The 12,816-nt window shown below is 52.7% G+C and overlaps 1 protein-coding gene across 1 annotated transcript in view; it reads right to left on the bottom strand.

Annotated features, from left to right (window-relative positions):
- Positions 1-12,816, bottom strand: part of ADAMTS10 (ADAM metallopeptidase with thrombospondin type 1 motif 10) — a 101,758-nt gene that overhangs the window by 50,987 nt on the left and 37,955 nt on the right. Inside the window, exons 4-7 of the mRNA XM_048830912.2 lie at positions 11,381-11,540; positions 4,191-4,408; positions 2,050-2,133; positions 1,303-1,448 (exon numbers count right to left, since the gene is read on the bottom strand). Of these exons, the coding sequence (XP_048686869.2) occupies positions 1,303-1,448; positions 2,050-2,133; positions 4,191-4,408; positions 11,381-11,540 (608 nt within the window). The remainder of the gene's footprint in view (positions 1-1,302; positions 1,449-2,049; positions 2,134-4,190; positions 4,409-11,380; positions 11,541-12,816) is intronic.

Genomic DNA, 12,816 nt, shown 5'->3' with positions numbered 1-12,816 from the left:
ACTGAGCAGACCTTGGCTGGGGGTTGTAGGATCCCTGGGCTGGATCCCAGTGCACGGTTCCCTGGCCAACCACTAGTACAGCGGCAGGAGGCTGGAGATGGGGACAAGGACACCTAAGAGACACTGCGGGCTTGGCTTAGAGCAGAGACTGCGTTAGTCAGGACAGGGCCGGTGAGAGCTGCCAGAGACCAGGAGGCTTTGGAAGGTCCCCAAAGTAAGCAGTGGTTGGTTCCTGGGAGAAGGCAGGAGAGCGGCAAGAGGGGTTTGCTGGCTGACTTCCCCTAGCCAGAGGGCCAGGGCTGAAGACGGCTGAAGGCCAGAAAGCAGCAGAGGGAGTTGCTTGCTGACATCTAACCTGGAGAGCTGAAGCCAAGGGCTGGAGAAGGCAGAGGGGCAGTGGAGAAACTTATCTGCTGATGTCTCCTTGCCGCAGAGCTGGACCCAGGGAAGAGTGGGAGGACCGGGGGAGTGAGGGATGCTCCCCTGGTGAGGATGATCTCCCAGAAGAGAGGCGGTGGGGGTCCCACTGGAAAGAGTGGGGTTACACTCCAGCTGGAAGGACTGGGGTGGCTGCCCTGGCAGAAGGACAGGAGAGGACCAAGCCAGGTACGATAGAATACACTGGAGAGTGGAACGTGGGGCCCCAAGGGCCTAGAAGCCCTGGGATTTTAAGGATTCTATGTGCAGGAGGTGACAAATGGACTATGGGTTGCGACTGATGTTTTCGGATATTTGCACAATGTTTTTGTAATAAACTCGAGTGGGAAGGGTATTATTGAGGCAACAGAACCTGGAGTAGAATTATTGGGTCTCCGAAGGAGGGAAACTGAGGCAGATGGGCCTGTTGTGCCATGGCATGGCTCAGCAGAGCACTCCAGGTGGGGCTAGCATATGACACAATGCCCCAGGTTAGTAAAACCCTGCACAGCTCTCATATCTGCACTGTGGTCATACTTTCACAGGCAGAACAGTATGGCCCAAAGCACCTAGACACGTGCTTATATCCCACTGATTTCAGCACATATCCTTCTGGCCAGGCCGGGCGAATTCTGGGAAGGCATCAAAGGACTGTCAGCACTCACGTCGTTTAGCTTGCATCCTCACTGCAAAGCGGGTGGGTTCCCAGCCTGGGCAAAAGCCTTGCTCGGGCTTTCAAACCTTGGGGTAAAGCAGCTCCACGCTCGGGAGAGGGGGTTTTGTGTCTGGAGGGAAGAGGTTTAGGGGCAACACCTGGTAAGTGTCTGGGTCACCTCTGCAGCGAAGATGGACCCAGAGAGCACAGCCCAGCAGCGGGGGCCTTACCTGGTGATCAGCACAGCAGTGTCGTGGTTGGCTATGCCGTTCTCAGGGATGGCATTCCCATTGCCGTTTCGGTTCACAATGGATTTCTGCCACTTGCAGAAACTGTCCAGGGATTTCCCAGCATGGTGGTTAATCTCCAGGGTGGGCTGGAACAGAAGCAAGAGGAGAGCATGACATGGGGAAGGTGCACTGCCCCTCCCCAGATGAGCAGGGGGCTAAGTCCAGCACTGCTTCCCTCTCCCATTGCACAGTGGGGCTGTGGGGAAGGACTAGTTGGCAGGCAGAGGCGGGGAAAGTACAGCAGAAGATGTGGGACATCTCTGCTGGCCTAAGGTCCTGCATGGAAATAGAACTGCAACTGGCTCCCTGCAGCAACCCCCCCTCCACTCCAAACAGAGAATCAAGCCCCCAGTAAATACCCAGGTCCATTCAGGGGCACGGCAGGTGAGCTCCGATTCAAGACACAGTCTGGTCTCTAGCACAGCAGGTAGCTGGCACATGCCCAGCAGGTGTGTTGCACCAGGGAGAACCTGCTTTGTTGAGCGGCGCACCAGGTGCACGCTGCATGGAACCTGGACCATTCAGCAGCAGTTCACAGCTTTACCACACAGGAAAAATACAAGATTTCACAAAGCCAGGGCAGCACTCCCCAGTCAGGGGGTCATGACGACGCTGCACAGCTGGGGGGTATGCGTGTGGGGGTTTGGCAAAGCTCCCCACTAGCCAGAAGCTCCATTGCCACCTTACCTGGTCCTCAGTGAGAAGAATCAGACGGGTCACAAGGATATTGACAATATTGCCCAGACTTGAGTCCTGGAAAAGTTTGGCAACCTGACCTCCAAGAAACAAGAAAAGACAAGTCTTAAAAATGAGCTCATCACTGGGGACATGGCGTCTCACATACCCACTGTTGCTTTCTGCTGGAAGGAACCAGGTCTGCTCTAGCATTTATTGGTGTGTAGAGGTCTCGCCCCCCCCCCCCCCCATGGGGAGGCTTGAACTCAAGATAGATGGTGGCCAGCAATGGGCCTGAGCCATCTCATTGGGATCTGGATTTCGGAACCTAACAAAGGCTGAGGATGTTCAGATCGGGGCTCTGGTTCTGCCCTGAATCTAACAGAAAGCACCACCTCTCTGGATCTTCTGCTGGAGCTCAGAGGGTGAAGGCCTCTGGCTTTGGAGCTGCATTGTCCTTGGGTCTGAGCAGTGCTGGGAACAACTTGGTGAATGTTTTACGCCACGTGCAACAATCAGAAATGGGCTTATTTTAAAATCTAGCACCCACCTTAAACCACACACAGAGCAAGCCCCCAGTCTAGCTAAACAATGTCCTGCAGGGGACTGGGCAAAGAGCCAGCAAAGACAGGCTTTCACACATACTGTCAACAACTTCCCAGCCTGTCTCCCCCTCACAGGAACACAGGAGTCAGCACACCCAGCTCACCCCCTTAATCCATCTAGCCTGGTATCCTGCCTCTTTAATAATCTGCACCTGGTCCTATTGGGTTCTGGGGAGGATTCACTGAGTCTGGGAACTCAAATAATTACGGGGGACAACAGAAAATAGAACAAGGGCAGGTGTGAACATCAAAGGGTAAAAAAAATGGAACCTGAAGGGGACCATCGAGCAGAGAACCCCAGACACCGCCCACTGCTCCTCGAAGGTGTCAAGGGAGCCAGCTGATGCCACCCAGAGGAACTCTGCCCAGATGCGCAAACAGAGGGAGGATCGGAAATAGGCCCCACAGTCGCAGAGAACCCCCTCAGACAACCTCCTCTCCTTGGTGTTGTAGAGGGACACTTTGGCCATCGCTAGGTGCTGCAGAGGAAGTCCTTCCCTGTCTATAACTCACCTGGAGACCTGAGCAGCATTGCATGGAGGGATGGGATATAGTCCTACCTAACCCTCATGTTAATCAGCTTATGCCCTGAAGCATAATGATGGCCCCTCTGTTTTCCCACGTGTTTCGCCGTTTCTCCTGCCCTATTTGCAGTGCGGATCATAAGGGAGGTGCTGTTTAGAGAATGGCTTTTGGTCCCCCCATGAGATCTAGCCTACAGCTGGGGGCTTCAACCTATTTTCGTTTGCAGACCCCTCAAACAATTTGAATGGAGGTGCAGACCCCTTTGGAAATCTTAGCCATAGTCTGCGGACCCCAGGGTGAAAACCACTGCCCTACAGCATGGCTGTATGGGGCTAGACTTTGCCACTCCTACTCAGATACATTAGCACCTGACTCCAGAAGTGGTCCCTATGGGCTACACGAAGAACTTTAGGCTCTGCCTGGAGTAAGAGGTGGCGTGTAATCGCTCCACCCCAACTATAGCTGTTGAGGGCCTTCTGCTCCCGACACCCCTCACCCTGGAGGTGGGGAGTAAGTTACTGCAGGCCTCCAAAGGGTCCGCCCATTCCCCAGTGCTCTCTAGCCTCTCCCTATTCATGTGCTGGCAGTGGGAGCATTGGGTCTGCCCCACACCAAACCCAGACCCAAGAGCTGGCTGGGTAAATATTACCTGCCTGAACAAGGAGGTGGGGGCAGAGCTTACTCCTGCTCACTGTGCCCTGCTCGGCCGAGTGAGATACGGGCACAGTCTGGCCTGGTGTGATCCCCCCGCCGCAGCAAATACACAAGTTGGGTTTTGGGTCACCGTGTTTTAGGCCGACCAGGCCATGTCTAGACTTCAGTTGTGACCTGTCCCAGGGCTGCCAATGATCCTCCAGGAGATGGGGGGCCCTCTGAGTGCCGCACTCTGCAGTCTACCTCCCACCTGCTTCCTGGCAGCCTATCCCGGTTCACCAGCAGCGTGGGCACATGGCTATCCCCATGGCTCCCATCCTGGGGGGCCACAAGGACCCAGGAGGGCTGTGATGTGGGTGTAACACTTACAATATTCATGATGGCCAGGATGTATTGCTCTATGTCCCGCCGCCCGTGGTACCCCACCATCATTTTGTCGGCCACCACTAGGGTCTCCACATAGCGCTCGGTGCTGACGGATCTCTTCAGGGGCAGCTGGCCTCGTTGGCTGTTATTGCTCGATGGTTTCAGAGGGGGGGGCTTGAGTGTCCGCAACCACCAAGGTCTCCCCTTCCAGGGCTTCTCATCTGAGGAGAGAGAGAGAAAGGGGCTTTCTGGCTTTGGGGTGTGTTTTGTGGCGCGTGAATGGGATTCATCACAACCCTGTCCTGCCAGTTCCCCTTGCCGCCCAGCCCTAGTATCCACCCTCCTCGCCATCTGTGCTTGCACTTCAATGCTGAGGCAGGGGACACTTTCTGCTGCCCCGAGCCAGAGCCCTCTCCCCAGCGCGGGGAGCAGCTGCGCAGGTTTAGAAACTACAAAGAAATATCCTGAAAACAAGGCAATGACCAATCCTTTTCTTCCCCTTTTCTCTGCCGGGACCTGAGTTTGAGATTTGGGATTCCCCCTGCAGCAAGAGCAGCAACCTCTACGGCAATGGTTCTTAACCTTTGCTGCACCCTGCACCCCTTTGGTTCTCAAAACGTGTTCTCGCACCCCTTATCAAAAATCATCGAAGGAGGTCAGTTCTTTAAACCTAGATATAGTTGTTGTTTGTATATGACAGTAATCATTAAAAAATGTCTCCTGTTAATAAAGACAGAGATTTGCTGAAACAAAGTAGTTGTATTTACATGCCTGTGCTTAATTTGTGTTTTCGACGATTTACCTTCCAAAAAAATCTGGCCTGTCTCGCACCCCCAGAAAGGGCATCTCGCCCCCGCAGGGGGTGCGTGCACCCCAGGTTAGGAACCACTGCTCTAAGGGTAGGTCTACACTGTAAAAAAAACCAACAACAACAAAACCTACAGCAGCGAATCTCAGCACCCGGCTCAGCTGACTGGGACTGGCAGGGCTCATGTTAAAAACAGCGCTACAAATAGCAGCGTAGACGTTCCCGCTCGGGGAATGGGGCCTGGGCTCTGAAACCCAGCGATGGGGTTATTTCTTTTTATCCTCTCAGCAGGAGCCTGAGTCCACTGATCTGGGCTCTGAGACTCACTGCTGGGGGTTGTATTTTGCCATTTGGATGTACCCTGAAGCAGGACTGTGGTATTTTGCTGCAAGCTTCAAGAGCGGTTGGTGCCACCAGCTGGTGCACTGAGCCCTCTGCCCCCCAACTGACTGCCTCCCAATGGGTACCACCTCACTGGGCATGCTCCTTCCCCACCGCCACACACCCATGGTGACGTCCCCTAGGGAGAAGCATCTTGCAAGGGACTTTGGGAGCTGTGGTCTGCTGGAAGGCTGTGGCCAGTGCTCCCACTGACCTCTCCGACTGGGAAACCAGAGGCAGGGTGAATTCATGTCCTCTCTGCCCCGACGTGGGACTCAATCCAAAAATTCCCCCCGGGTGGGAGTGGGCTGGCCATCAGGGAGAGGTGACTCTCAGTCATTGCCTTGCGGCAGCTCGGGCTGGCTCACTGGGGCTGATGGGGGAGAGCTCTTTGTTGCACACAGGTGAGGCTGGGCTGCTCAGGCAGGTCAGGGGTGCAGGGGATGGGAGGGAGAGTCGCCGCTGCGGCCAGTTGTGCTGTGGTTGTTCTGAGCTGTATTTGGCCCGTGGCTCTTACTCTGTGGTCTTTGCTTTCCAAGAAACAACTGGGAACAGGCTCGCGTTCGTCTGGAAGCCAGGGAATGTGGCAAAGAGTCAGCACAAGGGGACTCTGCTGGCTGCCTCGCGTAACGTGGTGGGAGGAGCGGGGCCAGGAGAGTCCAGGTCATCTCCTGATGCTCCAGCGGACTTAGCTCTCCTCAGACCCCTCCTCAGGCACCAGCCCTTACAGCTGCGCTTGCTCAGCGGGTCAGGGAGATGCTGGATTTACTTGCTCGGAGTCAAACGCATCCTGCGGCAACACTCAAACTTGCCAAGGGCCTGGGGCAGCTGGGAGCAGCCGCCTCTCTGCATACTATGACTCTGTCAGAGAACCCTGCCGGGGGGAGCTTCTCCTTTCATCTTCCTTTAGTGCGATCAGCAGGAGCCTACACAGGGCAGCCTAGGGTTGGGATTGTCACCTTGCCACACACTACAGACAATGGGGATGACTCTCAGATCCCCCTGCTCCCAAAACAGAGCCCTGGCCCCAAAGGAGAATCTCTCCTCCCACTGCAGGACCTACCACACGCACAATGTATTTCAGGTACATAGATAATATCCAAACATCTCACAATCTTTAATGTATTCTCCTCACCACACCCCAGGGAGGCAGGGCCGTGCTGCTCTTCCCCATTCACAGAGAGGAAACTGAGTCACAGAGGCTAAGTGGCTTGCCCAAGGTCACACAGGCAGTCTGTGGTAGAGAAGGGCGCAGGTGATCCAGGTCACAGGCTAGCGCCCTAACCACTGTTCTTCATCTACACACACACACACACACACGTGTGCATACACCACAGAGTTCATTAGAATATGATGCAAAATCAGATCATTTTGTTTGTAGGCTCTCTGTGGCAGGGAGCAGTTCTCTGCCGGCTGATCGCAGGCCTGCGATTGCACAGTACTGAGGATTGGCACGGGCTGGCACGACAGAAATGATTCACGATAGCGAAACGGGGACTGTCCTCTGCGGTTCAGCATCGTTCTGCAGAAAGGAGGCCGGCATAAGTTGAAGGCTTCTGCAGCTGCAAAGGACACTACTGCCGGCACCCTCTGGGCCATACGTACATGGGGGTTCATCACCTCTAAAGGAGTCCTGTCGTATACTCTTCTCGGGCACCAATCATAAGAACACAGATGGGGAGGAAAAGTGGGAGGGCCTCCCAGTGGAGGGGTAAGAGAGGAAGGTAACTACATAACTGCCCTCCTTTCCCAATACCTCCCAGAGCCTACGGTAACTCTCGGGAGCTGCTGTGGTCTCTCCTGTGAATGGCTCCGGCGTTCTCACCCTATCCATGGAGCATCCTACAGCCGAGCGACACAAATGTGACTCAGACTGACAAAGGGAAGTGTAACACTCTAGCCCGAACATGGGCCAGGCCTTGGGCTCAGCCCACATGGTGAGCAGAGGGCAGAGCTGCAACTCGCCACAGCCGGGGCCAGAGATCCAGGAGCAGCACCATCCGCAGACGGACTGACATTCCTCTGCCCTGAGTGTGCCCCTAGACACCAAGCACTGATATGCAGAGCACACCTCTACCACGCACACACACACAGACAGACACACACACACACACTCAGCACCAGAGACTCACCCGAACAGACAGTGCCTCACCCCACACAAACACATCCACACAGAGACATGACCCCTACTCCCAACACAGAGATACTCACACAATGCACCTCCCTCCCAGCCCCGCCCCCCCGAACCTCCAGCCCAGATCCCCCCTCCGCGCCTCCCCCGACAGAACCTCCCTCCCAGGTCCCCTCCCGACAGAACCTCCCTTCCCCCCAGAACCTCCCTCCCAGGTTCTCTCCCCTCAGAACTTCCCTTTCAGGCACCCCTTCCCCCCAGATACTGCTCCCCCAATCACCAAAACACCTGGTACTATAAAGACACCCCCACCTTGTACCTAACCCCACACAAAGAATCACCCAATCTACAGTAAAAAGAAAAGGAGGACTTGTGGTATCTTAGAGACTAACCAATTTATTTGAGCATGAGCTTTCGTGAGCTACAGCTCACTTCATCGGATGCATGCTGTGGAAACCGCAGAAGACATTATATACACAGAGACCATGAAACAATACCTCCTCCCACCCCACTCTCCTGCTGGTAATAGCTTATCTAAAGTGATCACTCTCCTTACAATGTGTATGATAATCAAGTTGGGCCATATCCAGCACAAATCCAGGTTTTCTCACCCTCCGCACCCCCACACACAAACTCACTCTCCTGCTGGTAATAGCCCATCCAAAGTGACCACTCTCTTTATAATGTGTATGAAAATCAAGGTGGGCCATTTCCAGCACAAATCCAGGTTTTCTCACCACCACCACCCCACCCCCCCCAAAACACACACACACATACTCACTGTCCTGCTGGTAATAGCTCATCCAAAGTGACCACTCTCCCTACAATGACAGGTTTCAGAGTAACAGCCGTGTTAGTCTGTATTTGCAAAAAGAAAAGGAGTACTTGTGGCACCTTAGAGACTAACCAATTTATTTGAGCATAAGCTTTCGTGAGCTACAGCTCACTTCATCAGATGCATACTGTGGAAACTGCAGAAGACATGGTCTCTGTGTGTATATAATGTCTTCTGCAGTTTCCACAGTATGCATCCGATGAAGTGAGCTGTAGCTCACGAAAGCTTATGCTCAAATAAATTGGTTAGTCTCTAAGGTGCCACAAGTACTCCTTTTCTTATTGTAAAGAGAGTGGTCACTTTGGATGGGCTATTACCAGCAGGAGAGTGAATTTGTGTGTGGGGGGGCGGAGGGTAAGAAAACCTGCATTTGTGCTGGAAATGGCCCAACTTGATTATCATACACATTGTAAGGAGAGTGATCACTTTAGATAAGCTATTACCAGCAGGAGAGTGGGGTGGGAGGAAGTATTGTTTCATGGTCTATGTATATAATGTCTTCTGCAGTTTCCACAGTATGCATCCGATGAAGTGAGCTGTAGCTCACGAAAGCTTATGCTCAAATAAATTGGTTAGTCTCTAAGGTACCACAAGTCCTCCTTTTCTTTTTGCGAATACAGACTAACACGGCTGTTACTCTGAAACCAATCTACAGTTTCTCCTCATGCCATGTACAGACACTCTCAGCTGTGCTCACCCCAACATAACAACAACCACTCACGCACAGAGAACGGAGAGGCCCACGAACACTCACTGGCATACACAGATACCCGCACACACAGGACATGCTAAAGATGGCACCTAAGATGCAAAGTCTGGATCCAGGTCTATGGTTTGGGGGTATCGGTGTCACACAGACACTCATGCTCACCAGCTCAGAGGCTCATTCTCAGACTGCGAGGGGCGGGCGTGAGATGAGGAGGGATTCCTTCCTTTAACCCTAGCTATATATATTTTGATCACACACACACACTTTCAGATTATTAATCATTACCCCCTTGTGCATGTGCATCCTTTAATTACATGAGCACATGCTATTTTTCCACAGCACTCCTGCCTCACTCAGTGCATGGCATGGATGGTGCTCAATTAATGAGCAACTAGTCCACGTTTTCTTTTCTCCTCATTAGAATTATAGAATCATAGAAGATTAGGGTTGGAAGGGACCTCAGGAGGTCATCTAATCCAACCCCCTGCTCAAAGCAGGACCATCCCCAACTAAATCATTCCAGCCAGGGCTTTGAAAAGCCGGGCCTTAAAAACCTCTAAGGATACAGATTCCTCCGCCTCCCTAGGGAACCCATTCCAGTGCTTCACCACCCTCCTAGTGAAATAGTGTTTCCTAATATCCAACCTAGCCCTCCCCCACTGCAACTTGAGACCATTATTCCTCGTTCTGTCATCTACCACCACTGAGAAGAGCCGAGCTCCATCCTCTTTGGAACCCCCCTTCAGGTAGTTGAAGGCTGCTATCAAATCCCCCCTCACTCTTCTCTTCTGCAGACTAAATAAGCCCACTTCCCTCAGCCTCTCCTTGTAAGTCATGTGCCCCAACCTCCTAATCATTTTTGTTGCCCTCTGCTGGACTCTCTCCAATTTGTCCACATCCCTTCTACAGTGGGGGGACCAAAACTGGACGCAATACTCCAGGTGTGGCCTCACCAGTGCCAAATAGAGGGGTTATAATCACTTCTCTCTATCTGCTGGCAATGCTCCTATTAATACAGCCCAATATGCCAGTGTCCTCCTTGGCAACCAGGGCACACAGCTGACTCATATCCAGCTTCTGTTATTGTTCGATGTGGATCCCTAGGCCTTATTCACTGCATGCTGTTCATCCAGTCTCAGTCTCTCCTGCACCCACTGGCTCCCAGTCCCAGTCTCCCCCACCCAAACACCCCGTTTCAGTTTCCCTCTCCCCCCACCCTCCCACCATCCTCTGGCCTCAGTCTTCCCCTAAACACCTCCAAGCTCCTTGTCCCAATCTAAGGCCCCAACCCCAACTCCAGCTCTTGTCCCCGTCTGTATTTGAGTCAGGTGGCTTCCTTTTCCCCGGTGCCTGGGCTCAGCCTTGGGAGGGGGTCATTGAGACCAGAGTTGAGACTGGTTCCCGGCTCTCAATTCCAATGCCCGGACCAAGACCTGGCCCAGCCTGGAGCAGCCCAGTGCTGCAGTTACCGGGCAAGTCCTGTTCAGTGTGGACGGAATCTTCAGGGCATTTAACACCAAAGCTCTCGAAAGTCTCCGCCGAGCATGTGCAAACTGGAATTTTTCAAAGGCTTAAAACTTGGCCAAATTTGGGTGGATTTTCATGGGGGCAGCAAAAGCCACATCCCTGACACAAAGGCCCCCTGCCTGCCAAACTTCAAGTCCCTGCTACAAAGCGTGGGGTTGCTAAAGCTTCTCAAAGAAAAACGGTCACCAGAATTTTTTTACGTTAGCAAAGCAATTCATTTTGCACTGCGCCCATTCTCGGAAAAGGCTGAACTGCGTTGGCTGAAATGTAAAGTTACAAGAAACTGGGTCTTATAATGAAAAGTGTCAGGGAACCTTAATTATAGCCAGGTGCTGCCAGCCCTGCCTATAACTATCATAACTTCATGTAATCCCTGCTGATACTGAAGGGACTCTTCATCCTCGTGTAGTGACTATGGCATGTGTACAGAGTTAGTCCCTGTACGGGCACTTGGAACAATGTCCCTAGTCGAGTCATCTTCCTGGATTGAACTCATGACCTCTGGATCTAAAATCTCTTTGAGCTAAAGAACCAATCCCATTAGTTTACAGGCAGTAGCTGACTCGTGATCTTTTATTTGGGGCCTAACCATTAGAAGGGGACAGACGTACAGTGCGATAGCCTGGTTTACATTTGGTTTCCAGAGTCAGCATTCCTGGCCTCTCTGAAACCAGCTCGGCAACGCCAGGTTCTCATGGACGGGAGAGAAATTTGGCTCTATCAGCGGGATTATCTGGCATACACAGAAGTGAATATCACAGCGTTGGGGAGGATTTGAGGGTTTGTCTGTCGACATCGATACCTAAAACGCCGCAGGCCGCGTCCATGTGCGAGTGCTGGAGAGACGATCGCTTGTACACAACATGGGGGCTTCCCTCGCCTTCACTCTCTGTGCTCACGTTGGCTCCCAGGCTGAGAGGCTCAATGAAATACTCTTCCTCGTCGGCAACGATCACCCCGTGCTGTAAAAGGTGAGAGGAAGAGGGAGGGGGAAGTGAAAGGGAAGCAGGGTGCTGTCTCCCATCTGCAAAACTCCACCCTCCAGGGGACAAAGAGGGAGGCATCAGCTGCTGTGGATGAAATCGGAACAGAACTGAACCTTCACACAGAGTTTAAACCACAAACTCCCTGAGTGTCACCACAAACTCAGAGTCAACCCCACAGCTGCCCCAATGTTAGACTTAATGCCCTGAACCAACACCTAAACTCAGCCCAACTCCCCCAAACAGCCCAAACCATCCTCCAAACTTAGCCCCATTCCCCCAAACAGCTGCCCCAATGCCCCGAACCATCCTCCAAACTCAGCCCCACTCCCCCAAACAGCTGCCCCAACACCCTGAACGATCCTCCAAATTCAGCCCCACTCTGCAAACAGCCGCCCCAACATTAGACCCAATGCCCTGAAACATCATCTAAACTCAGCCCCACTCTCCTTTTTAAAGGTATTTAGATGACTAGAGACTTAAATGTTTCTGAAAATATCACTAGGCACCTAAATACCTTTGAAAATCGAGCGTAAAGTCACCCAGCAATCCAGTAGCAGAGATGGGAATAGAACCCAGGTCTCAAAAGTCCCAGGCCAGGGGTCTACCCACTAGGCCACACAGCCTCCTCATTATGTTTCTTCCTTCACACTAGGTGATTGGCCAGCTAAGGCTTGGTCAACACTGAACATTTAGGTCAACTTAGCTACGTTGATCACAGGTATGAAAAATCCACACCCTGAGCAACAGAGCTATGCTGACCTCACCCTCAGTGTAAACGCAGCTAGGTCAATGAAAGAATATTTCCCCCGACCTAGGTACCGTTGCTCGTGGATGTGGTGTCCCTACCCCCACCGACAAACCCCTTTGGTTGGTCTAGGCTGTATCTACACTTCGGGGTTATGCCAGCACAGCTAAGGTGCTGTAGCAATGCTAACAGAGTGCTGTAGTGTAGACGTGGCCCAAGTCCGATGGCATTGCTTCTGGTCCCTGATTAACTGACTGACTTCCACGTCTGATTTCCCCCCCCTTGACTGAACATATCTCAGCTTTGGGTGCACAATTCGCTTTCTGCAAACAGGTGTGCAAGCAAAACTCTGCCCTTGTGAAAAGCAGTCAAGAGAGGGTGGGGACCAATCGACGTGCAATTCAGAACCAGCAGTATGCCTGCGAATACTTTTCCTGAGAGCCTGCCCGGCTTGGCTCGTTAGGCCAGACTAATGGTCTCGGTGACCTAAAAGGATTTTTGCCAGCC

This window comes from Caretta caretta, chromosome 25 (assembly GCF_965140235.1).
Source record: "Caretta caretta isolate rCarCar2 chromosome 25, rCarCar1.hap1, whole genome shotgun sequence".
Lineage (NCBI taxonomy): Eukaryota > Metazoa > Chordata > Testudines > Cheloniidae > Caretta > Caretta caretta.
The sequence above is the reverse complement of the archived record's forward strand: the minus strand, read 5'-3'. Positions and strand labels throughout refer to the sequence as shown.